Raw genomic sequence first — 26,366 nt, forward strand, 5'->3', positions numbered from 1 at the left:
TCCATTGATGATTCTTGCCTGAGTCAGTTGCTACTATAAAGTTTCTGAAATGATAATTTTCCTAACTTCATTGTTCATTCTCCATTTATTAGGTGGCATTCTACTGTAAGGGATATCTTTTCCTTCTCCCATATTTATTTATTTCTATAATTTTTATGAATTTTTATTTCATGTGATGGATTATAATCCATTACTATCATGTATTTTGATGCCCAAATTCTTCCAGAACTGCTCAGTGGGAGCTATTTCAAGGTGTCTCCTATGCCCTTTTAATATATCCTCATCATTCTTGAAGCTCTTCCTTGCTTTCTGGCACAAACCTTGCATTCCAGGCTCCTCTTGTAGTTTTTGTGCCCTGTCCTGAAATCAACCACTTCTTCAAGGAGTTGGGTTTTTTTCATGGAGAATGGTATTTAGATACCAAAATGTGGTTACTAGATGTGTTTATGCTTCTGGGCCCTCTTATCTGAGAATACACACACACACACACACAGTCCATTATCTATTTATCTATCTATCTATCTTTCTATCCTCTATCTTATTGTACCTTGTTTCTATCATCTATCCATACCACAGGGTTTATTCTAGCATTTCTTTTTCCATATTTACAACTCTCTCTTCAAAAGAGTTGGGTAACATGACCCCTGATATCTTAAATGCATCTACTTATATACTCAATCATAGAAATAGTTTCAAACTTGCTAATTTATACACTTAGCAAAAAGTCTGTTGACTAGAGTTCGATATTTGCCTTTAGTGTGGGGTATATAATAAAATATCTGTGTTCAAAAGGATCTTGGGTTAGTTCTTTTCTTCCCTGTTCACTGTGGTTTTGTTATTCATTTTTAATACAGTCAGGTTAATCTGTGAGTACAGAAAACATTAATGTGGTTCCAAAAGTTAAACAGTATACAAAAGGGAAATACTCAAAAGAAGTATGACTTCCCCTATTTCTTCCACCCAGCTTTACTCACCAACTTTAAATAACCAAACTCATTAATTTCTGATTTACTTTCCCTGTGTTTGTTTTTTTTTTTTTTAATTTCTAAATACTTTTATGGAGGATTTTACGTGTAAGTTCTTGGCTGAGTTTTGGCTTAGCATTCTTTGCCAGGCAGTGCTTAAAGAATGGCACTCAAGGTGAAACCTATCTTCCATCCACGGATTAGAGTTTGATCCAGAATTTAGCTATAACTAGATATTCCTAAAATGTCCTCAGTTCTCCTTTCTTTTCCCTGATGCACCTTCCTCTTGCTCTTCTAAAACATAGGTTTGAGTGAAGTGAATTGAACACAGGGAAAAGAACAGTGAAAAGTGAGAGTAACGTTAATATATGTTCTGATAAATCCTCACGGACATCTTCAGAAGGACCTTTCATTCAGCAGTTCATTTGCTTTACACACTAAACACATGTTTATGGAGAGGGCTTTCCTGAGCGCTTTCACTAGGGGCTGTTTCAACATATTTACTGCAGTGATGAAAACCTGGGTTAGGGCAAAAACTTTCAGGAATTTTATAGATAAAAGGTGGCTTCCTCTTTTAGGTGAGGGTTCCCATGAGGTATATGAAGGGTCAGAGAGGATTCTGAGAGCACTGGTGATAAGAGCGAATAGTCTTAAGAAATAAGTTGTAAACAGTGGTGAGAATTCAGGCCAGAATTAGGGCTCCCAGGAGAGTGAGGGGGAGGGTTAATGGGGCCCACTGGAGATTTTAAAAAGGTCTTCCCCACCCAAGCCTTGATGTACTTCTTTTTAAAAAATTTTTTAATTTTTATTTTATTTATTTTTTATATAGCAGGTTCTTATTAGTTATCCATTTTATACATATTGGTGTATACATGTCAATCCCAATCTCCCAATTCCTCCCACCACTACCACCACCACCACCTGCCACTTTCCCCCCTTGGTGTCCATATGTTTGTTCTCTACATCTGTGTCTCTATTTCTGCTCTGCAAACCGACTCACTTGATGTACTTCTTTCCATAGCCCTTCTTTCAAGATGTGATACTTCCATGATTCACATTGAACTCTACTCTTTATTTTCCCTACAATCTACAGTCTTTTGGTATAAGAGTCTACATTGATATTGGCTCAGATACAATTGGACATAGTTCAAATATTTTAGAAGTTTAGTTTAGATGTAAAGAGCTAAGATCATTAACAGAAGTTGCTGTGCAGTTAGTTCCGTGTTTGCCATCTACTGTACGTGTTTCTTCAATAATCCAAATCCAACTCCCAAAGAAAAGTGGTATTGGCCTTGGAGCATAGTACTGGCACATCTGCAGCAACTGCTATTTCTTCTGTGTTGTCCAAACAGCTTTCTCCAGTTATTTTTGGTGTTTTGCACAAGAATACAGGACTTGATTGTAATGAGTTAGAAAGAAAAAGTAGCATAGGGTTTCCTTGTTTTTTCCTCTTAATGATTTTTAAATTAACATCTCTGACCCTCTTTGCGTTTTTTTGAAATGAATTATTTTTCTCTGCAGGGAGAAGGTAAGGGGGGGGGTCCCAATGCTTTGATTTTTAGGAGGAAAAAATAAGATGAGCTTAAGTTATTCTTTCCAAGGGTTGGCAAACTATGGCCCATGGGCCAATCCAGTCCTCTGTTTTCTTAATGGATAATTGGGTTTTATTGGAACACAGCTATGCTTATTTCTTTATATACCACTTATAGCTGCATTCCCACAAGATCAGAGTTGAGCAGATACAACAGAGATCAGATGGCCTGCAAAGACTGAAATATTTTCTGTTTTGCCCTTTCCAGAAGAAGTTTGCCAATCCTTGCTTTAGAATGTTTAAAACTTTTGAGTATGTTGGAACAGAATTACTCACTGAACTGAGTAATTCACTGCTTGTCTAAAGACAGCTGTCCATTTTGGTATTTCCAATAAGAATCACATAGGATGTGCTCTCATATATAGGCCTTCAAAGCATCCTACTTCTCCTACTCTCACATTTGTTTTTTTTCCCCTACCTGAAACACGAATTCTCCCAATTAACATTAAATGAGTTAATACATATAGTGTCTAGAACAGTCAGTGCCACAGAGTTTTTTTTTTTTTTTTTTTTGTGGTACGTGAGCCTCTCACTGCTGTGGCCTCTCCTGTTGCAGAGCACAGGCTCCGGACGCGCAGGCTCAGCGGCCATGGCTCACGGGCCTAGCCGCTCCGTGGCATGTGGGATCTTCCCGGACCGGGGCATGAACCCGTGTTCCCTGCATCGGCAGGCTACTCTCAACCACTGTGCCACCAGGGAAGCCCTTGATAAGACATTTTTAAAGGATTTTTGACACCTCTTCTATTGGCCTCCAACAAATTTTATCATTCTTAACCCATGAATTTTCCAGTGGTAAAAAAATAATAGCTCTTCCTTAAGTAAGTTTTCAAATGTCCTCATTTTAGTTTTTTTATTTTTATTTTTTTTCAGAGATATCTGAAGTTATCATTTTATTTTATTTTATTTATATATTTGTAAAGTTTTATAAGCCTCTATATTTTTTAAACATCTTTATTGGAGTATAATTGCTTTACAATGGTGTGTTAGTTTCTGCTATATAACAAAGTGAATCAGCTATACATATATCCCCATATCTCCTCCCTCTTGTGTCTCCCTCCCACGCTCCCTATCCCACCCCTCTAGTTCACACAAAGCAACGAGCTGATATCCCTGTGCTATGCAGCTGCTTCCCAATAGCTATCTATTTTACATTTGATAGTATATATATGTCCATGCCACTCCCTCATTTTGTCACAGCTTGCCCTTCCCCCTCCCCCTTCCTGTGTCCTCAAGTTCGTTCTCTACGCATCTGCGTCTTTATTCCTGTCCTGCCCCTAGCTTCTTCAGAAACATTTTTTTTCTTTGTATTCCATATATATGTTTAAGCGTGCTGTATTTGTTTTTCTCTTTCTGACTTACTTCACTCTGTATGACAGTCCCTACACCATCCACCTCACTACAAATAACTCAATTTCATTTCTTTTTATGGCTGAGTAATATTCCATTGTATATATGTGCTACATCTTCTTTATCCATTCATCTGTCGATGGACACTTAGGTTGCTTCCATGTCCTGGCTATTGTAAGTAGAGCTGCAATGAACATTGTGGTACGTGACTCTTTTTGAATTATGGTTTTCTCAGGGTATATGCCCAGTAGTGGGATTGCTGGGTCATATGGTAGTTACATTTTTAGTTTTTCGAGGAACGTCCATACTGTTCTCCATAGTGGCTGTATCAATTTACATTCCCACCAACAGTGCAAGAGGGTTCCCTTTTCTCCACTACCCTCGCCAGCATTTATTGTTTGTAGATTTTTTTTATGATGGCCATTCTAACTGGTGTGAGGCGATACCTCATTGTAGTTTTGATTTGGATTTCTCTAATGATTAGGGATGTTGAGCAGCTTTTCATGTGTTTGTTGGCAATCTGTATTTCTTTTTTGGAGAAATGTCTATTTAGGTCTTCTGCCCATATTTGGATTGGGCTGTTTGTGTTTTTGATATTGAGCTGCATGAGCTGCTTGTATGTTTTGGAGATTAATCCTTTGTCGGTTGCTTCATTTGCAAAAATTTTCTCCCATTCTGAGGGTTGTCTTTTTGGCTTGTTTATGGTTTCCTTTGCTGTGCAAAAGCCGTTAAGTTTCATTAGGTCCCATTTGTTTATTTTTGTTCTTATTTCCATTTCTGTAGGAGGTGGGTCAAAAAGGATCTTGCTGTGATTTATGTCATGGAGTGTCCTGCCTATGTTTTCCTCTAAGTTTTATAGTGTCTGGCCTTATATTTAGGTCTTTAACCCATTTTGAGTTTATTTTTGTGTATGGTGTTAGGGGGTGTTCTAATTTCATTCTTTTACATGTAGCGGTCCAGTTTTCCCAGTACCACTTATTGAAGAGGCTGCCTTTTCTCCATTGTATATTCTTGCCTCCTTTATCAAAGATAAGGTGACCATATGCACATGGATTTATCTCTGGGCTTTCTATCCTGTTCCACTGATCTCTATTTCTGTTTTTGTGCAGTACCATACTGTCTTGATTACTGTGGCCTTGTAGTATAGTCTGAAGTCAGGGAGCCTGATTCCTACAGCTCCTTTTTTCTTCCTCAAGATTGCTTTGAATATTCGAGGTCTTTTGTGTTTCCATACAAATTGTGAAATTTTTTGTTCTAGTTCAGTGAAAAATGCCATTGGTGATTTGGTAGGGATTGCATGGAATCTGTAGGTTGCTTTGGGTAGTATACTGATTTTCACAATGTTGATTCTTCCAATCCAAGAACATGATATATCTCTCCATGTGTTTGTATTATCTTTAATTTCTTTCATCAGTGTCTTATAGTTTTAGGAATACAGGTCTTTTGTCGCCCTAGGTAGGTTTATTCCTAGGTATTTTATTCTTTTTGTTGCAGTGGTAAATGGGAGTGTTTCCTCAATTTCTCTTTCAGATTTTTCATCATTAGTGTATAGGAATGCAAGAGATTTCTGTGCATTACTTTTGTATCCTGCTACTTTACCAAATTCATTGATTAGCTCTAGTAGTTTTCTGGTAGCATCTTTATGATTCTCTATGTAGAGTATCTTGTCATCTGCAAACAGTGACAGGTTTACTTCTTCTTTTCCAATTTGTATTCCTTTTATTTCTTTTTCTTCTCTGATTGCTCTGGCTAAAACTTCCAAAACTATGTTGAATAAGAGTGGTGAGAGTGGGCAACCTTGTCTTGTTCCTGATCTTAGTGGAAATGGTTTCAGTTTTTTGCCATTGAGAACGATGTTGTTGTCATATATGGCCTTTATTATGTTGACATAACTTCCCTCTATGCCCACTTTTTGGAGGGTTTTTATCAAAAATGGGTGTTGAATTTTGTCAAAAGCTTTCTCTGCATCTATTGACATGATCATATGGTTTTTCTCCTTCAATTTCTTAATATAGTTTATCACATTGATTGATTTGTGTATATTGAAGAAACCTTTCATTCCTGGGATAAACCCCACTTGATCATGGTGTATGGCCCTTTTAATGTGCTGTTGGATTCTGTTTGCTAGTATTTTGTGGAGGATTTGTGCAGCTGTGTTCATCAATGATATTGGCCTGTAGTTTTCTCTTTTTGTGATATCTTTGTCTGGTTTTGGTATTGAGGTGATGGTGGCCTCGTAAAATGAGTTTGGGATTTTTCTTCCCTCTGCTATATTTTGGAAGAGATTGGGAAGGATAGGTTTTAGCTCTTCTCTAAATGTTTGATAGAATTCACCTGTGGAGCCATCTGGTCCTGGACTTTTGTTTGTTGGAAGATTTTTAATCACAGTTTCAATTTCAGTGCTTGTGATTGGTCTGTTTGTATTTGCTATTTCTTCCTGATTCAGTCTCAGAAGGTTGTGCTTTTCTAAGAATTTGTCCATTTCTTTCAGGTTGTCCATTTTATTGGCATATAGTTGCTTGTAGTAATCTCTCATGATCCTTTGTATTTCTGCAGTGTCAGTTGTTACTTCTCCTTTTTCATTTCTAATTCTGTTGATTTGAATCTTCTTTTTTTTCTTGATGAGTCTGGCTAATGGTTTATCAATTTTGTTATCTTCTCAAAGTACCAGCTTTTAGTTATTGATCTTTGCTCTCATTTCCTTCATTTTTTTTTCATTTATTTCTGATCTGATCTTTATGATTTCTTTCCTTCTGCTAACTTTGGGAGTTTTTTTGTTCTTCTTTCCCTAATTGCTTTAGGTGTAAGTTTAGGTTGTTTATTTGAGATGTTTCTTGTTACTTGAGGTAGGATTGTATTGCTATACACTTCCCTCTTAGAACTGCTTTTGCTGCATCCCATAGGTTTTGTGTTGCTGTGTTTTCATTGTCACACAACAATGAGTTGAATAGCACAATAGCTAAATGGTTCAGGCTTTGGTGTCAGTCCCAGATTTGAATTCCAGCTTTTCTACCTGCTTAGTGTGTCATGATGGGCAAGTTATTAATCCTATAAGATTGGTGTCTTTTTCACTCCATTGAAAAAGAAAGGTTCTTGTTACTTAACCTCTCTTTTTCAATGGAGTGAAAGGACACCTGTCTTATAGGATTAATATCAGGCTTAAATGGAAAAGACATAAGCAAAGCATCTGATAAAAGCAGTCACTAAATGTGAGATCTTTTTATTATTATTAAAAAAAAGGAAGCAATGAAATGTATCTGCTGCAGTCAATAAATGAACAACTATATTTGTTAGGGTTCTCCAGAGAAGCAGAACAAATAGGATATATATAAATATAGAAAAAGATTGATTACAAGGAATTGACTCACATGATGATGGGGGCTAAGTCCCAAGATCTGCAGTCAGCAAGCTGGGGACCCAGGAGAGTTGATGGAGTAAGTCCCCATCTGAGAAATGGCAGGCTCAAAACCCAAGAAGAGCCAGTGTGTCAGTTTTGAGTCCCATGTTCCAATCAAGGCAGTCAGTCAGGAGCAGTTCCCTTTTTGTTCTATTCAGGTCTTCAGTCAATTGAATGAGGACTAACTACATTAGAGAAGGCAATCTGCTTTACTCAGTCTGTGGATTCATATGTTCATCTCATCCAGAAACACCCTCCTAAACAAAGAATAATATTTGATCAAATGTCCAGGAACCCCATAGACCAATCAGGTTGACATATAAAATTAATCATCACACAAAATATACTATATAGTATATTTCTAGGAAGTAAGAAGCTCTACAAAGAAAAATAAAACAGAATAAGGGAAGAGGGTGATGGGGAGTGCTGTTTTAGATAGGATAGTCATCTGTCAGGGATGTTTTAAAATGTACGTCTCCAGCAAGACTGGGCTAAATGAGCACTAAGCGCCCTCTGAGTAATGTCGACTCTGAACACGACTGAAATGAACCTCCTGCTCCCCTTCCTTTTTAAAAAATAAATAAATTATTTGTGTATTTTGGGTGAGTTGGGTCTTTGTTGCTGTGCGTGGGCTTTCTCTAGTTTCAATGAGTGGGGGGCTACTCTTCGTTGCGGTGTGGTGGCTCGGTGTTGTGGAGCACTGGCTCTAGGTGTGTCGGCTTCAGTATTTGTGGCTCACTGGCTCTGGAACGCAGGCTCAGTAGTTGTGGCATACGGACTTAGTTACTCCGCAGTGTGTGGGATCTTCCCAGACCAGGGCTCAAACCCGTGTCCCCTGCATTGGTAGGCAGATTCTTAACCACTGTGCCACCAGGGACACCCTCCCCTTCTGATAGATGGACAGGTTGTAACATTAATATGACAGATAACTAGTGGCACCTATGTTGCATTATGTGAGGACGTCTTCTATGGTGCTAGTAGCATGGTATGATGGAAGAGGCAACCAAACCTTTACAAGACCTGGTGCTCAGTCCTGGCTCTGCCTGAACTGTTCACTTGTCTCTGAACCTCAATTTCATTTTCTGAAAATTGAGGACAATCGTGGCTCCCCACAAGAATGTTGTAAGAATCAGAATATGCCAATGTATTGAAAAATTCTTTTAGAACCACTGAGCTCTTTGCAAATGTAAAATGATGTTAACTCTTAAAAAACAAAAAATCTTCAGGGATGTGGCTGAAGCCAATCTTGGAAGCAAGCTCTTAGTCTGGAAACTTGAACTCAACCTTACCAGAGACTTAAGTGAAAAATTGTTCTGTGACCACAGTTTTCCTTCAAATGTCGTGGTTAATGAGTGGCCTAGCTGGATATTTTGCTAGTGGCACTGAGAAAAATAATTCAGAGCCACTAAATGTATCAGACCAGTTGTGGTGAAAATGATCACGAGATTTTCTGAGTGCATATTCAGATAATGTGAGTAAAAATATTATGTGCTCCCCTTTCATTTAGCTTTGCCTATGGCATTGGGAAAATATCAAGGAAGACAGGGAAACCTGACACAATCTCCCTGATCCCTAAATAACCATAATCCACTTTTCCAGTGTGGAAGGGTGGCAGGATAAGAAGAGAGACCACATTTAATTGAGCCAACATGGTTCATTTTTCTAGTGCCCTGCTGTAGGTATGAATTATGTGAAAAGAGGAATCCTTTTTTAACAAGACAAGTCAATGTACTTTATATTTATTGATGTACTATGTGCCAAGATCTCAGCCAAAGGGGATAAAAACATAAGACACAAATCCCTCACTTCTCAAAGAATTCTGTCTAGTCAGGGAGATAGAAATGGAAACAAATTATAATAGCCCAGTGTTATGAGTACAATAAACCATGTACAAATGCAGAGACAGTAAGAGGAACAGGTAATGAGTCCCATCTGAGGACTGTTGGAAGAGCTTCTTGGAGTTGGTGGAGTGTAACCTGGGTTTTGAAGGATGAATAAGAGTTTACCTGGCAGAAAAAGGCTGCTTCTGTCAATTCTCTCTTTTCTATTTTAATTAACTAAGTTGGTGAATACCCTTCTCCATAAATACATTGTGAATATTTCTTTATTAACTATTATTACATCTTTAATTTGAATGCCATTAGAACAAAAGGAATACTATGATATAAAAAGAAGACTTTAAATGGTAATTTCATACCATTCTAACTAAAGTAGCACCTCCAAAGGCCCCCCACACCACTACTTTTTATATCTCTCTGCTTATTTCTATAAAGCTCTTTTAAAAATCTGAAATTATGTTGTTTTGTTAGTCTGTTTCCTCGCACTAAGAATTTAAGCTGCTGGAAGGTAGGAACTTAGTTGTATTCTCAGTTGCCCAGAAGAGTGCTTGGGATATAGTAAATATTAAATAAACACATTTTTAATAAGTAAATTTCATGCAGGAAATTAGTTAATATGAAATTAATATACATAGGCTTAGTGTAGACTGATTTATACTAATTCAGATTCCTTGAATTAACTTGTATTTTCAACATAAAATTTTCTCATGATGTCAGTAACACAGTAAAATTGGTGTAAAACTATAGTAAAAGGGACACTTGTCATGTGGGCTACTTAAGTGCTAAGTGCATACATTTGGGAGGGAAAAAGTTATCTAGACGGTGATGCTTGCAAATGGCACATACTACCTGTGGACACAGCAGGGTCAAGTGCTGGGGGGACACCGCCTCATATTAGAGACTTTTCCCCCCGCTTTCTAAGTTGATGTAACGTAGGGACCTTATTGAAGTCAGTATATCCTGTGATTAAGAGCACAGATTTTGGAGATGTATTACCTGGGTTCAAATCAAAGCTTTGCCTCTTCACTGGGTGGCACTCTGGGCAAATCACACAGCCCATGTATATCATATTTTTCGGCTGCAAATGGGACTGATTATGATACCTGTCTTATAGAGCTGTTATGAGGACTAAGTCAGTAGGTAAGTGTAGAGGGCATAATGTTTAATCTAATGATGTACATAATTTTCAGATATGAAATTGTTAGTTTCTTTGGACCTCCTTATCTTGTACCTACATAATGGGAATTGTTCCTTCTGATTCAATCTGTGACATTCAGAGTGTTGTTTTTATTTACGATGTAGCCCATGTATTGGGTGCTTTCCTTCAATTGTGGTCAACTGCCTAGCTATTTTTTTTTTTTTTTTTTTTGGTACTACCTGTATTTTCAGAATTGCATTTTAGACAAAGTTCATGTTTAGCCAAGAGCTGAATTAAAATACAGTTCAAGAATTCATTTCCTCTGCTCCTTTGGTTTAACTTTAAATATGATATTGATGGCAAAAATAATTTATTTCATTTAAAATAATTAATTGGACTAATCTCAGTTTTTGGCTGTTATGAATCAAATTGCTATGAACATTTGTATACAGTTTTTTGTCTGAATGTAAGTTTTCACTTCTCTGGAATAAGTGTCCAAGAGTGTAATAGCTGGATTGTATCGTAATTTTTTTCTATACTTTTTAAGAAAACTGCCAAGCTGTTTTCAGAGTGGTTGTACCATTTTATATTCCCATGAACAAAGTGTGAATGATACCATTTCTATAAATACATGCCAGCATTTGTTATCACTATGTTCTATTTTAGCCATTTTGATAGGTGTGTACAGTGAAATCTCATTGTGCTTTTAATTTGCATTTTCCTGATGGTTAATGATGTTGAATATCTTTTCATGTGCTTATTTGCCATCTGTATACCTTCTATGATGAAATATTGGTTCAGGTTTTACCCATTTTCTAATTGGATTGTTTGGTTTTATTTATTTGTGAGTTTTGAGAGTTCTTTATGTAACCTAGATACTAATCCTTTGCTGAGTGTGTGGTTTGCAAATACTTTCTCCCAGTCTATAGCTTGTCTTTTCATCTTCTTCATATGAGCTTTCACATAGCAAAAGTATTTTATTTTGATGAAGTCCAGTTTATCAAACTTTCTTTTTATGTGTTTGTACTTTTGGTGTCGACTCCAAGAACTCTTCTTCTAGCCCTACATGCCAAAGATTTTCTACTTTTTTCCTAAAAGCTTTATAATTTTACTTTTTACATATAAGTTGATGACCCACTTTGAATTAACTTTAGTATAAAGTATAGGGTTTAGGTCAAGTTTCTTTCTCTCTTTCTTTCTTTCTTTCTTTCTTTCTTTCTTTCTTTCTTTCTTTCTTTTTTTTTTTTTTTTTTTTAAATGTTTCATGTGTTTTTATTTCTTGTCTCTTTTATTTTTTATTTTTTTATTTATTTATTTATTTATTTTTCTTTCTTTCTTTCTTTCTTTCTTTCTTTCTTTCTTTCTTTCTTTCTTTCTTTCTTTCTTTCTTTCTTTCTTTCTTTCTTTCTTTCTTTCTTTCTTTCTTTCTTTCTTTCTTTCTTTCTTTCTTTCTCTTTCTCTCTCCCTCCCTCCCTCCTTTCCTCCTTTCCTCCCTCCCTCTTTCCCTCCCTCCCTCCCTTCCTTCCTTTTTTCTTTCATGGATATCCAGTTGCTCTTGCACCATCTGTTGAAGTACTTTTGAACATTTGTCTAAAATCATATTTAGATATAAAATCATATAGTTGAGCATATTTGTATGGGTCTGTTTTGGCTTTTCTATTCCTTTTCATTGATGTGTGTCTAACCCTCTGAAATACCCATTGCTTATGTACAGTAAGTAGGGTGAATACCCAGTAAAATGATTCCTTCCATGTTATTCTTCTTTGTCATGACTTTAAAAAAAACTATTCTGGGGTCTATGCCTTCCCATATAAATTTTAGAATAAGCTTGTCTATGTCTTAAGAAAACCTTTCTGGGATTTTGATAGGAATTGCATTAAACCTATAGATCAATTTGGGGATAATTGACATCTCTTCTATGTTCAGTCTTCCTGTCTATGAATATGGTAGACTTCTCCATTGATTTATGTCTTCTTTGACTTCTATTAGTAATGTAAATTGCAGCACACAGATCGTGCACATGTTTTAAGTATATACCTAAATATTTCATTATCTTTGGAGTAATCATAAATGCTATTAAATTAATTTTTTTCCAGTTGAATGAGTACAAATTGTACCTCATCATGATCTTGATTTTTTTATTACTGTGATAACCAATGTAGTTAAACATTCTCTTCATTCATTTATTAACCATATTATATATTTCCTATTCTCTGAAGTACCTATTCATGGTTTTTTATGTATTCTTGATGCTGATTCTTTTTCAGTTTTTTATATTGCACATGTCTTCTTCTAGTCATAACTTATCTTTTTATTTTATTTAAGGTGTCTTTTGATGAACAACTTAAAAAAATTTAATATCACTAAATTTATCAGTATTCTAATTTCTATTCAATTAATTTTCTATCTTACTTTGGAGATATCTAGAATTTTTATCTCCAAGTCAGAATGACTTGAATGAGCTAAGTTAACACAATATTTTTATTGGAAACAGTTTTAAAATGGAAAATACCAGTTTTCATAGCCCTCTTCTAAATAAGCAAAGAGAAACTGCTCCCTTTCTAAGACCCTGTCTGCAGTGTACCCAAACAATTAAAAATTTTTAAATTAAAAAGTGAAATAATATCCCCAATAGTTTTGGAAGGAAAAGAAAACTACTTTTCATTTCAGGTAAGTTTCCCCATAAAAACTGAGAGAAATAGATTCTTAAAGCTTCTTAAGACTTTAATTTTCCCTGATTATTTCCAAAGCACAAACTAATTTCTATCCCATGACTTCTTGCATTGCTCTGTTTTAGAACTTTTTACTGTGGTACAGAGGGCTGACTCCTAAGTTAGTGGTGGCTTTGTATTTGGCTTTGTATTAAAGAAGGGAGATTTGGTGCCCAAAAATGTAATATATAAACTTTGGATTGAGCTGTATTGTTTAGGTTACATAATGAGTATCTGAGTATTTCCTTGGCAAATAATTTATTCCCCATCTGGTAAAAGGATCTAGGTATTCCACAAATGTGAAGAAAACCAAGATCCAAGATAATTTTAACTAAATGTGGCCAGTAGGTACAGAGATATATATTAAACTGAGATATATATTAAGCATAGTAGTTCAACTATTTCCCCCCCAGGAAAAAATATATTCAATTTATTTATGAACACTTCTTTATTTTGCTTTTCACTATATAAATTATATTTTAAATTCTGTTTTATTGTCAATTTAACATTAGAAAGCAAAGTAGGGATTTGCTGGGCATTCCAAGAGGTTGACATGGACACATATACACACACAATATTCCTGATCTCCAGTCCTAATATGAAAATTCAGCAAAGTTAAGCCATCCTTTGGGAAGCACAAACTGCAGTAAAAAGCACTGCTGGTAAGGATGCTGACAATACTGTGACATTTTTAAGGATTCTTAAACCCATTAAGAATATTCTAGTATTCTGACACTGTGTGAATGTAAGTGGTGGTTTTCACCTCATCCAGCACAGACCTACCCCCTTTATTGCAAAGACAGCTGTTTGCCCTTCGCATCTTGCCTGCAATCACTGTGGGCTAGGACTTTCCCCAAGGGCAAAGCTTAAGGTGGTGCCACGCCAGCCACCAGGCATCCTTTTCTAGATCCTTATTCTGAAACTTAATTTAAAAAAATCAATTACTTAAATGACTTTTAGGGATAAAATCTTACTGTCACATAGACACAATATGTAAAAAGATTTGAATTGGGGGAAATTCTTGGGCTCTTTTCCAATTTTCTTCTTCCACAAACCCTTCCTATTTTAGCAAAGGTCTGTGTACCTTTCTTAGGTTAAATGCACGGCCCTGCCTTTTCCTTGAGTTCAGGAAGCCCATGTTTTCTTCTCTTATGACTGACTTCCTCTAGCATAGACTTATCGGAATGGGAGAGCCGCCTCTCTGCTTCCTGGCTATCTTCCCATCCCTGTTGACTCTTCTACACGGGTGTTGCTAAGACCTTTCCTGGAATACAGACTAAAACCCCAAACTGGATGCTTTTGCACAGACGCTACTTTTTAAAATATGCAGAAGGCTTGAGTTGCCGAGATGGTGTGAACCTGCCAGTGTTTTGCTATTTCCAGAACACTGGCTCTGCTGCCAGCTGTTACCACATTTTTTTTCCTGGTAAAAATGCATTTAAAAGAACGGTTATAAAAATATGGTTGCTTTAATGGAAACTTTATTGTATTCTTAGCACCAAATTACCTGAAAGACTTCAAGTAAACTCACTCTTTTAAAAGTTCCAACAGTAACACAGATACTTTTTTGGTCTGTACTTTGCAGAAGTGAAATTTTTCTGTCAAACTCCAGCTATTGCTGATATTGTAATCCTGGTTGATGGCTCATGGAGTATTGGAAGATTCAACTTCAGACTGGTTCGGTCTTTTTTGGAAAACCTGGTTACAGCATTCGACGTGGGTTCTGAGAAGACACGAATTGGTACATCTTCTACCATTAACAGCAGTCTGCTGCCAGTGTAAAACCACCAGGAAGCTTCTTAAGAAATTTCAAAGATTCTTTACCAAATGGTTTTCAGAATTACAGGTTTAACAATAGTGATATTCCCCAAAGGGCAAGTTTGCATCAATAAATATTAATTTCTACTAATTTTTGCTAATGACAGTGTCACTCAATTAATTATTGAACACATTTCAATTTTCTGGAAAGCCAAAATCTTCTCTGCTTAATAATAATAATAATAATAATTTTAAAGTTGCCATTTGTTTAAGAATTTATTGGGTAAAAGTTTTCTTTTTATTTTTAAAAAACACAGCTGAATCCAGTGAAATGTTTAACAATTGGAAAATGTTTTATAGTACAAGATAATCTTTGCCAAATTAATTCTAGCTGAGATAAAAGGCAAAAAAAAAAGGTGTAAATCATTGAGCAACATATCCATTTTATTCTATAAAGTCTCCTAGTTTCTCTTCTAAATAGCCATAAAGAAAACTCATTCCTTTGGGAATAAAAACAAAAAACAAACACTATAATGTATACAGAAGTCAAAATATAATGTTGTACACATGAAGCTGGTATAATGTTATATACCAATGTTACCTCAATAAAAAAAATTAAATAAATCTAGACCTTTTATCTACAAACATGATCAGACTTTAAAAAAAAAAACACTAAGTACCTGATTGGGTGCTCCCTTCTACATGGCTAGAAAATATATACATTCCTTCAGCCCCCAGCTATGTTGAAAATTCCTTAAGTTGATGTCAGTAACTCATTTTGAAAGTATATAGTGAGGCAGAGAAAAAAGTGTTGCAGAGATTAGGCCCTTCGTCATTCTAGTTTCTTGAGTGGTCCACTAGATCTTTGAGTAACCCATCATTTCTGGGTGGGCTTTCTCATCTTTCTTTTCCAGGTCTTGCACAGTATAGCGGCGACCCCAGAATAGAATGGCACTTGAATGCTTTTTACACAAAAGATGAGGTGATCGAAGCTGTCCGAAATCTACCATACAAGGGGGGAAATACACTAACAGGTATGTTTTTGTTTGGTCCACATTTTTAGCAACATATCTTGCTGAAGAATAGTTTTATTACTTTGTTTTGCCACTTTGCATGTCTTAGCATAGTATTTTTAAACCAAACTAGCATGTAAAGTTCATAGATGGCTCTTTTCTCAAACCTTGCATTAAGAGTTAAAACCTAGACATCTCATCCCTTTTGCTATATAAATATAATGCCCCAGGAAGGGTTTGGTTGAACTAGAAGAGAACCGAGCAGTCCCTGACACTGACAGGCTTTAGTAGCTGTCTTAACCTTTGTCAGTTCATTTTTCTTCCTCTTCACCTGTTTTTCCTCCAGTCATGCTGTCAATTAAATAAAAACAAATTTCTACCAATTTTCAAGGAAGATATTTTCTTTACCCTTATTCTGCAATCAGTAGTTATCATGGAATTATTTATGGAGCTTTGGCTCACCAATATTTTTGATAAATTAGTACAATCGGCCCTTAGCATCTGCAGATTTGACCAACCAGGGATCAGAAATATTTGGAAAAAAATTCCAGAAATTTCCCAAAAGCAAAACTTAAATTTGTCGCATGCTGGTAACTATTTACAGACAATTTACATTGTATTAGGTATTATAAGTAATCTACGGATGACTTAAAGTATCCAGGAGGATGCACGTTGGTTGCATGCAAATACTACTCCATTTTATATGAGGGACATGAGTATCCATGGATTTGGGTGTCACAGGGGGTCCTAGAACCAATCCCCCTGTGGATACCAAGGAAAAACTGTAATGTAAGAATATTTAGATTACAATTATCCATGACCCAACCACAAAGGGTTATCACAGGTTTTAACCCTAATACGTGCTGTTTCCTTCTGTGGGCCCACAATGTGGATGCTCAGTTTAAATAACAGAGATGCTGTCATTGAATTTTAAGTAAACCACTGACATCTTGATAATTGCTTTGCCAATTGGAGGTTTAATCTAACAAGTTTTTTGTTAATACAACAAAACTTTATTAGGCACAAATCCTATAACAATATTTGGTATTTATTTTTTCTGGGTGAAAAGTGTCACACTCAAAAGACAGGAGTTCAACTATCATTTTAGATCTGCCCCTTCTACCTCTATAAAACAGAGAAAGAGAATTTGTGGGTTTTTTTAGATCATCATGAACAAAATTGAAAATGTAGTGATGATATTTGGGACATTTGCTTCTGTGTGGGTATTCTTGCTTTATCCCTAATTATAAAGGTTTAGATTTTCTTGTACACAGATCTGTCGATATACATTTGATATGAATTCAGCGTTCTTTATGAATGTTAGTTTCTGAAATGATGCACTATTCAGCTATTTTTTATTACCTCTGTTTTGGTGGATTTTAGTTTTTCATCGGATCTGTCAAAGAATAGTTTATTGTAAAAATGAAGATGAAAGTGCACATCTAATAAAAACTCTTTTAACTTTCTAAGTTACTCATCTTGTGGTTACATTTTGCAGAATTGGAAGGCTTTTTATGAGGGATGGTTGGTTTGTATTTATTTTTTCTTGTTTTCTATCCTAGGTCTTGCTTTGAACTACGTCTTTGAAAACAGCTTTAAACCAGAAGCAGGAGCAAGGACTGGAGTGTCCAAAATTGGCATTTTAATCACAGACGGGAAATCTCAAGATGACATTATTCCACCATCCAGAAACCTTCGTGAATCTGGTGTAGAACTGTTTGCCATAGGTATTTGTTAATTATGATCCTGTTTCAACAATGGACACAGACACACAACCACTTAAAACTATATACGATGCAAAGTACACTCCACTGAAAGCCAGGAGACCTGAACACTTTCCACTCTTTTTTAGATTCTTTTCCCATATAGGTCATTACAGAGTATTGAGAAGAGTTCCCTGTGCTCTACAGTAGGTCCTTATTAATTACCTATATTATAGATAGTAGTGTGTATATGTCAATCCCAATCTCCCATTTTATCCCTCCGCCTCCCCCCGGGCTTTTCCCTGCTTGGCTCTAGTCATAGCCAGTCATTTGATCTGAACCCAACTTCCTTACATTAAAAATGGAAGTGATGGAACTGATGGATCTTATGGTGTGAGGATCTCTAGGTGAGATACCACACAAAAAACGTTGTGAAAAGCATAAAGTGCAAAGATTAGGTACATATTCGTTACCATTTAATTAGTCAAGACTTTTCTCTTTAGTATCACTTTATAGCTATCTCTTCTCTGATAGTGTAGAGAGAAACCAATTGATCATTTTCAAGGAATTAAGGTCTTGTAGTTAAGAAAGCAAAGAATTGTAGATATGCAGTATTATTTCTTTGAAAAATAACCCTTTATAAGGTATCGGTTTGTGGGAAGAATATGTATGGCACACACTCAGAATAACTGCAAAATATTTAGTTGATGCAATTTTGCTCTTGACTAAATTATTTACATTTTCTTTGGCGATAGGAAGGCCTTCTATTTAGTAGAGACTGACGAAAAAAAAATGAGACAATTCCTCTGACTGATTTCTAGATTTGTTACTCAAAATGTGGTTTATAGAATGTTTCATTTGAGAAGTATTTGCTTCTTTGCTGGGTGGCAGGCATTTTGGTAGGTGCTGGAGCATAAATATGAACAAGGCAAAATCCTTACAAAACAAATTCCATCCAAGTCATGATTACCATTTCCTCACTTTTCCGTGCTCTTTACAACAGACTTTTGTTTGGAAAGGTAAGAGAGAAAGAGAGATTTGGGGTTTATCTTCTCTAGAATATTCTTAAATGGTCCAAACTTGTTGGTTTTAACTAACTGCCATGAAAAGTATTATTGACGTTAAGCTCATTGCTTCAGCATGCACTGTTATTTTGCTATTGTGGACACAGATCCAACTATGCATTTTAAAAACTGTTGTAGAGGTCCGTCAGACAAGGAACATTAGAGAGATGGATTTAATTTTTATTTTTTATTTTGCTATCCTTTTGTTCAACAAAGAAAATCCCTGCAGCAGACTTAACGCTAATAAGGGATTAATTTATGTGTTTACTCTCCATTCTGTGATCTCGTTAATGATGAATGGATGAGTTTAAGTGAACTCATTCTGATGTGATTTGGACTTTTTCTCTGGGAATTACCTGGAAATCAGTAGTATTTATTATCTTATAACCCCCTAAAGCAAATAGTTCAGAAACAACCGATGCTTTGTTACTCAATCTGTTGAGGTTGGCAGATAAATTAAATGGCACAGCTGGGCACCGAAGCAGTACTTAATGTTGCCCCAGGTAATCTCTCTTCCTTGCTTCCATAGTACCTCTTTTTTTTTTTTTTTTTTGGTGGTACGCGGGCCTCTCACTGTTGTGGCCTCTCCCGTTGCAGAGCGCAGGCTCCGGACGCGCAGGCTCAGCGGCCGTGGCTCACGGGCCCAGCCGCTCCGCGGCACGTGGGATCTTCCCGGACCCGGGCGCGAACCCACGTCCCCCGCATCGGCAGGCGGACTCTCAACCGCTGCGCCACCGGGGAAGCCCCATAGTACCTCTTTTTAACATCCTTAGATAATTGCAATGACTGGGATTTTTAAAAAAATGCTCCTTGTTTACTGAAGCCTGGGGAAGAGAAATCTACCTTTATACACATGAAACCCAATCCTGTGCCTCCCTTTTTCTATTTCTAATTTCACTGGTAAATATTTACTCATTTTAATGTGTAATCTTCTGAGACGCAGCTTGAGATAGTAGTTAAGAGCATATGACTTTGGATCTAGACTGCCTGGGTGAAACCCCAGCTGTATACTTACTGGTTGTGCTTCCTTGAGCAAGTGAATCAACCTCTCTGTGCATCAGCTTATTCATCTCTAAAATGGGAGAAATAGTAATGCCAAACTCATAGGACTGGTTGTGAAGATTAAATGTGTTAATATATAGAAAACATTGAAGTGCTTGGGGCATAATAAGCACACTCTAATTGTTAGCACCCATGGCTAAGATAGACTAGAAAATTCCAAGAGGGCCAAGGGTTTTCTGTCTCAATTTAAGTAAACTAATTTTATAAAAATTTAAACCTGAAGTTCGGATAGTGTAGAGTACTGGTTTAATTACTATTGCTTCTGCAATATTTATGAAAGACAGAAGTTAGTTTCATCAATACATCTTCCTGTTAAGGTGTACTGAACAAAATTAAGACTTAATCATTTAAAAATGATTTTGAGGGAATTCCCTGATGGTCCAGTGGTTAGGACGAGCCCTTCTACTGCAGGGAGTGCAGGTTCAATCCTTGGTTGGGGAACTAAGATCCCACATGCCTAGCGGTGAGGCCAAAAAATAATAAAAATTAAAAATAAAATAAAAATGACTTTGAAAGTGAATTTAAAAAACAATCTGACATGAGATGTGCCTCTTTAAAGTACAGGGGCTTTGGTTGCGGTGGAGACTGATGGGTGCAGGTCGGGGTCACTGCAGTTGCTTTTTAAAATGGGGCATGACCATCATGACCCTCCCTGTTGTCCTCAATGCCAGGCGTGAAAAACGCGGATGAGAATGAATTGCAGGAGATCGCCTCTGAACCAGACAGCACTCATGTGTACAATGTCGCCGAATTTGACCTGATGCACACAGTTGTGGAGAGTCTGACAAGGACTGTCTGCTCCAGGGTGGAAGAACAGGACAGGGAGATCAAAGGTACAGTGAATGACAGAGCACTGTTGCTCTGCTCATATGTGTATTACTCTGTGCAAAAATCTATCACGGATTATGAAAATTCTTATCATTTTTTACACTGGCTTACTAAACAGTCCCTTGTGCTCTCAAGACAGGGATCATCAGAGTAGAAAAAGGAGTATATTGGTAGTTTCCATGGGCTTGTGGGAGGGATACTTTAAATTACTAGATAGTATCTCCATGGTGTTGCATTTAGACCATCATGTTTGTTTTTTAATTAAATGTTGGATTTTGAGATCATTGAGCATTCACATGAATTTGTAAGAAATAATGTACAAAGAGATCATGTATATTTTACCTGTTTCCCTCAATGATAACATATTACAAAACTACAGTATGATATCACAGTCAGGAAAGTGACGTTCATACAGACGAGATACAGAACATTCACGTCACCATGAGGACCATTTCTGTGGTCCTTCTATAGCCACATTCCTTCCCTCCCCCAACATCTTCCTAACCCCTGGCAACCACTAATCTGTTCTCCATCTCTAAATACTTTTCATTTTGGAAATGTTATATAAATGGAATTGTACAGTATGTAACTTATGAGGACTGGGTTTTTTCACTCAGGGTATTCCCTGGAGATTTGTCAAAGTAGTTGCATGTATCAGTAGCTCTTTCCTTTTTATTGCTGTGTTGTATTCCATGGTATGGATGTACCACACTTTGTTTAACAATTCACACATTGAAAAACATCTGTGTTCTTTCCATTTTTTGGCTGTTACCAAAAAAGCCTGCTATGAACATTCATGTATAGGCTCTTCTGTGAACATAAGTTTTCATTTCTCTGGGATAATGCCCAGGAGTGCAACTGCTTCATCATACTGTAATTGCATGTGTAGCTTAGTTTTAATTAAGAGGCTGTCAAACAATTTTCCAGGGTGGCAGTAGCATTCTACATTCCCACCAGCAATATATAAGTGATCCAGTTTCTATGCATTGTCATAACATTTGTTGTTACTATATTTTATTTTGGTCATTCTGATAGTTGTGGAGTGCTATCTCACTGTGGTATTAATTTTCATTTTCCTGATAGCTAATGAAGTTGAACACCTTTTCACATGCTTATTTGCATTTGTATATCCTCTTTGATGAAACAACTGTTCATATCTTTTGCCCATTTTCTTTTTTAAAATTTTTATTTTATTTATTTATATATTTTAACATCTTTATTGGAGTATAATTGCTTTACAATGGTGTGTTAGTTTCTGCTTTACAACAAAGTGAATCAGCTATACATACACATATATCCCCATATCTCCTCCCTCTTGCGTCTCCGTCCCACCCTCCCTATCCCACCCCTCTAGGTGGTCACAAAGCACTGAGCTGATCTCCCCGTGCTATGTGGCTGCTTCCCACTAGCTATCTATTTTACATTTGGTAGTGTATATATGGCCATGCCACTTTCTCACTTCGTCCCAGCTTACCTCTCTGCCTCCCCATGTCCTCAAGTCCATTCTCTACGTCAGCGTCTTTATTCCTGTCCTACCCCTAGGTTCTTCAGAAACTTTTTCATTTTTTTTTTAGATTCCATATATATGTGTTAGCATACGGTATTTGTTTTTCTCCTTCTGATTTACTTCACTCTGTATGACAGACTCCAGGTCTATCCACCTCATTACAAATAACTCAGTTTCATGTCTTTTTATGGCTGAGTAATATTCCATTGTATATATGTGCCACATCTTCTTTATCCATTCATCTGTAGACGGAAACTTACATTGCTTCCATGTCCTGGCTATTATAAATAGTGCTTCAGTGAACAAGGTGGTACATGACTCTTTTTGAATTATGGTTTTCTCAGGGTATATGCCCAATACTGGGATTACTGGGTCATATGGTAGTTCTATTTTTATTTTTTTGAGGAAACTCCATACTGTTCTCCATAGTAGCTGTATCAATTCACATTCCCACCAACAGTGCAAGAGGGTTCCCTTTTCTCCATACCCTCTCCAACATTTATTGTTTCTAGATTTTTTTAAAGATGGCCATTCTGACCGGTGTGAGGTGATACCGCTTGTGTTTTTGATTTGCATTTCTCTAATGATTAGTGATGTTGAGAATCCTTTAATGTGTTTCTTGGCAGTCTGTATATCTTCTTTGGAGAAATGTCTATTTAGGTCCTCTGCCCAATTTTGGATTGGGTTGTTTGTTTTTTCGATATTGAGCTGCGTGAGCTGATTGTATATTTTGGAGATTAAGCCTTTGTCACTTGCTTCGTTTGCAAATATTTTCTCCCATTCTGAAGGTTGTCTTTTCATCTTGTTTACGGTTTCCTTTGCTATGCAAAAGCTTTCAAGTTTCATCAGGTCCCATTTGTATATTTTTGTTTTTATTTCCATTACTCTAGATGGTGGGTCAAAAAGCATCTTGCTGTGATTTATGTCATAGAGTATTCTGCCTGTGTTTTCCTCTGAGAGTTTTATAGTGTCTGGCCTTACATTTAGGTCTTTAATCCATTTTGAGTTTATTTTTGTATATGGTGTTAGGGAGTGTTTTAAAAATTAATTTTAGAAATTAATTTAGCTGTCCAGTTTTCCCAGCACCACTTATTGAAGAGGCTCTCTTTTCTCCTTTGTATATTTTTGCCTCCTTTATCAAAGATAAGTTGACCACATGCACATCGGTTTACCTCTAGGCTTTCTTTCCTGTTCCATTGATCTTTATTTCTGTTTGTACCCAGTACTATACTGTCTTTTGATTACTGTAGCTTTGTAGTATAGTCTGAACTCAGGGAGCCTAATTCCTCCAGCTCTGTTTTTCTTTCTCAAGATTGTTTTGGATATTCGGGTTCTTTTGTGTTTCCATACAAATTGTGAAATTTATTGTTCTAGTCCTGTGAAAAATGCCATTGGTGGTTTGGTAGGGATTGCATGGAGTCTGTAGATTGTTTTGGGTGGTAGAGTCATTTTCAGAATGCTGATTCTTCCACTCCAAGAACATGATATATCTCTCCATGTGTTTGTATTATCTTTAATTTCTTTCATCAGTGTCTTATAGTTTTATTCATACAGGTCTTTTGTCTCCTTAGGTAGGTTTATTCTTCAGTATTTTATTCTTTTTGTTGCAGTGGTAAATGGGAGTGTTTCCTCAATTTCTCTTTCAGATTTTTCATCATTAGTGTATAGGAATGCAAGAGATTTCTGTGCATTACTTTTGTATCCTGCTACTTTACCAAATTCATTGATTAGCTCTAGTAGTTTTCTGATGCATCTTTAGGATTCTCTATGTATAGTATCATGTCATCTGCAAACAGTAACAGTTTTACTTCTTCATTATAGATTTGATTCCTTTTATTTCTTTTTCTTCTCTGATTGCTTTGGTTTAAACTTCCAAAACTATGTTGAATAATAGTAGTGAGAGTGGGCAACATTGTCTTGCTCCTGATCTTAGTGTAAAAGTTTTTAGTTTTTCATTATTGAGAACGATATTGGCTTTGGGTTTGTCATATATGGCCTTTATTATGTTGAGGTAAGTTCCCTCTATGCCTACTTTCTGGGGGGTTTTATCATAAATGGGTGTTGAAATTTGTCTAAAGCTTTTTCTGCATCTGTTGAGATGATCATATGGTTTTTTCCTTCAATTTGTTAGTATGGTGTATCACATTGATTGATTTGCTTATTTTGAAGAATCCTTGCATTCTTGCGATACACCCCACTTAATCGTGGTTTGTGATCCTTTTAATGTGCTGTTGGGTTCTGTTTGCTAGTATTTTGTTGAGGATTTTTGCATCCATGTTCATCAGTGATATTGGCCTGTAGTTTTCTTTTTTTTGTGACACCTTTGTCTGCTTTTGGTATCAGGGTGATGATGGCCTTGTAGCATGAGTTTGGGAGTTTCCTCCCTCTGCTATAGTTTGGAAGAGTTTGAGAAGGATAGGTGTTAGCTCTTCTCTAAATGTTTGATATAATTCGCCTGTGAAGCCATCTGCTCCTGGGCTTTTGATTGTTGGAAGATTTTTAACCACAGTCTCAATTTCAGTGCTTGTGATTGGTCTGTTTATATCTCATAGTGTTGTGGTCAGAAAAGATACTTGATACGATTTCAATTTTCTTAAATTTACCAAGGCTTGATTTGTGGCCCAGGATATGATCTATCCTGGAGAATGTTCCATGAGCACTTGAGAAGAAATTGTATTCTGTTGTTTTTGAGTGAAATGACCTATAAATATCAATTATGTCTATCTTGTTTAATGTATCATTTAAAGCTTGTGTTTCCTTATTTATTTTCAATTTGGATAATCAGTCCATTGGTGAAAGTGGGGTGTTAATGTCTCCTACTATTATTGTGTTCTGTGAGTCTCCCCTTTTATGGCTGTTAGCATTTGCCTTATGTATTGAGTTGCTTCTATGTTGGATGTATAAATATTTACAGTTGTTATATTTTTTTCTTGTATTGATCCCTTGATCATTATTTAGTATCCTTCTTTGTCTCTTGTAATGGTCTTTATTTTAAAGTCTATTTTGTCTGATATGAGAATTGCTACTCCAGCTTTCTTTTGATTTCCATTTGCATGGAATATCATTTTCTATCCCCTTACTTTCAGTCTGTATGTGTCCCTAGGTCTGAAGTGGGTATCTTTTAGACAGCATATATATAAGTCTTGCTTTTGTATCCATTCAGTCAGTCTATGTCTTTTGGTTGGAGAATTTAATCCATTTATATTTAAGGTAGTTATCGATATGTATGTCCCTATTAACATTTTCTTAATTTTGAGGGGTTTGTAATTGTAGGTCTTTTCCTTCTCTTGTGTTTCCTGCCTAGAGAAGTTTCTTTAGCATTTGTTTTAAAGCTGGTTTGATGGTGCTGAATTCTCTTAGCTTTTGCTTCTGTGTAAAGGTTTTAATTTCTCCTTCTAATCTGAAAGAAATCCTTGCTGGGTAGTGTAATCTTGGTTGTAGCATTTTCCCTTTCATCACTTTAAGTACGTCCTGCCACTCCCTTCTGGCTTGCAGAGTTTCTGATGAACGATCAGCTGTTAACCTTATGGGGATTCCCTTGTATGTTAATTGTTGCTTTTCTCTTGCTGCTTTTTTTTTTTTTTTCTCTTGCTGCTTTTAAGATTTATTCTTTGCATTTAAATTTTGATAGTTTGATTAATATGTGTCTTGTCGTGTTTGTACTTGGATTTATTGACTGTTTCCCATGTTAGGGAAGTTTTCAACTATAATCTCTTCAAATATTTTCTCAGTCCCTTTTTTTTCTCTTCTTCTGCTGGGATCCCTATAATTCAAATGTTGGTGCATTTAGTGTTTTCCCAGAGGTCTCTGAGATTGTTCTCAATTCTTTTCATTCTTTTTTCTGTATTCTGCTCTGCGGTAGTTATTTCCACTCTTTTATCTTGCAGATCACTTATCCCTTCTTCTGCCTCAGTTATTCTGCTATTGGTTCCTTCTAGAAAATTTTTAGTTTCATTTATTGTGTTGTTCATCACTGTCTGTTTGCTCTTTAGTTCTTCTAGGTCCTTGTTAAACATTTCTTATATTTTCTGCATTCTATTTTCAAGATTTTGGATCATCTTTACTATCATTACTCAGAATTCTTTTTCAGGTACACTGTGTATTACCTCTTCATTTGTTTGGTCTGGTGGGTTTTTGCCTTGATCCTTCATTGCTGTGTATTTGTCTGTCTTCTTCTCATTTTGCTTAACTTACTGTTTTTGGAGTCTCCGTTTTGCAAGTGGCAGGTTCGTATTTCCTGGCTTTTTTGGTGTCTGCTCCCAGTGGTAAGGTTGTTTCAGTGGTTGTGTAGGCTTCCTGGTGGAGGGGACTGGTCCCTGTGTTCTGGTGGATGAGGCTGGATCTTGTCTTTCTGATGGGCAGGACCTCTTCCGGTTGTGTGTTTTGGGGTGTCTGTGAACTTATTATTATTTTAAGCAGCCTCTCTGCTAATGGGTGGGGTTGT

The 26,366-nt window shown here is 36.4% G+C and overlaps 1 protein-coding gene across 5 annotated transcripts in view; it reads left to right on the forward strand.

Moving 5' to 3' along the window:
* COL14A1 (collagen type XIV alpha 1 chain) overlaps positions 1-26,366 on the forward strand; it is a 242,324-nt gene that overhangs the window by 52,234 nt on the left and 163,724 nt on the right. For all 5 annotated transcript variants that reach the window (XM_067017540.1, XM_059043433.2, XM_059043430.2 and 2 more), the window contains 4 exons: positions 14,573-14,728; positions 15,660-15,779; positions 17,321-17,485; positions 20,259-20,420. In XM_067017540.1, the coding sequence (XP_066873641.1) occupies positions 14,573-14,728; positions 15,660-15,779; positions 17,321-17,485; positions 20,259-20,420 (603 nt within the window). The remainder of the gene's footprint in view (positions 1-14,572; positions 14,729-15,659; positions 15,780-17,320; positions 17,486-20,258; positions 20,421-26,366) is intronic.

Source organism: Kogia breviceps, chromosome 17 (assembly GCF_026419965.1).
Source record: "Kogia breviceps isolate mKogBre1 chromosome 17, mKogBre1 haplotype 1, whole genome shotgun sequence".
Taxonomy (NCBI): Eukaryota; Metazoa; Chordata; class Mammalia; order Artiodactyla; family Physeteridae; genus Kogia; species Kogia breviceps.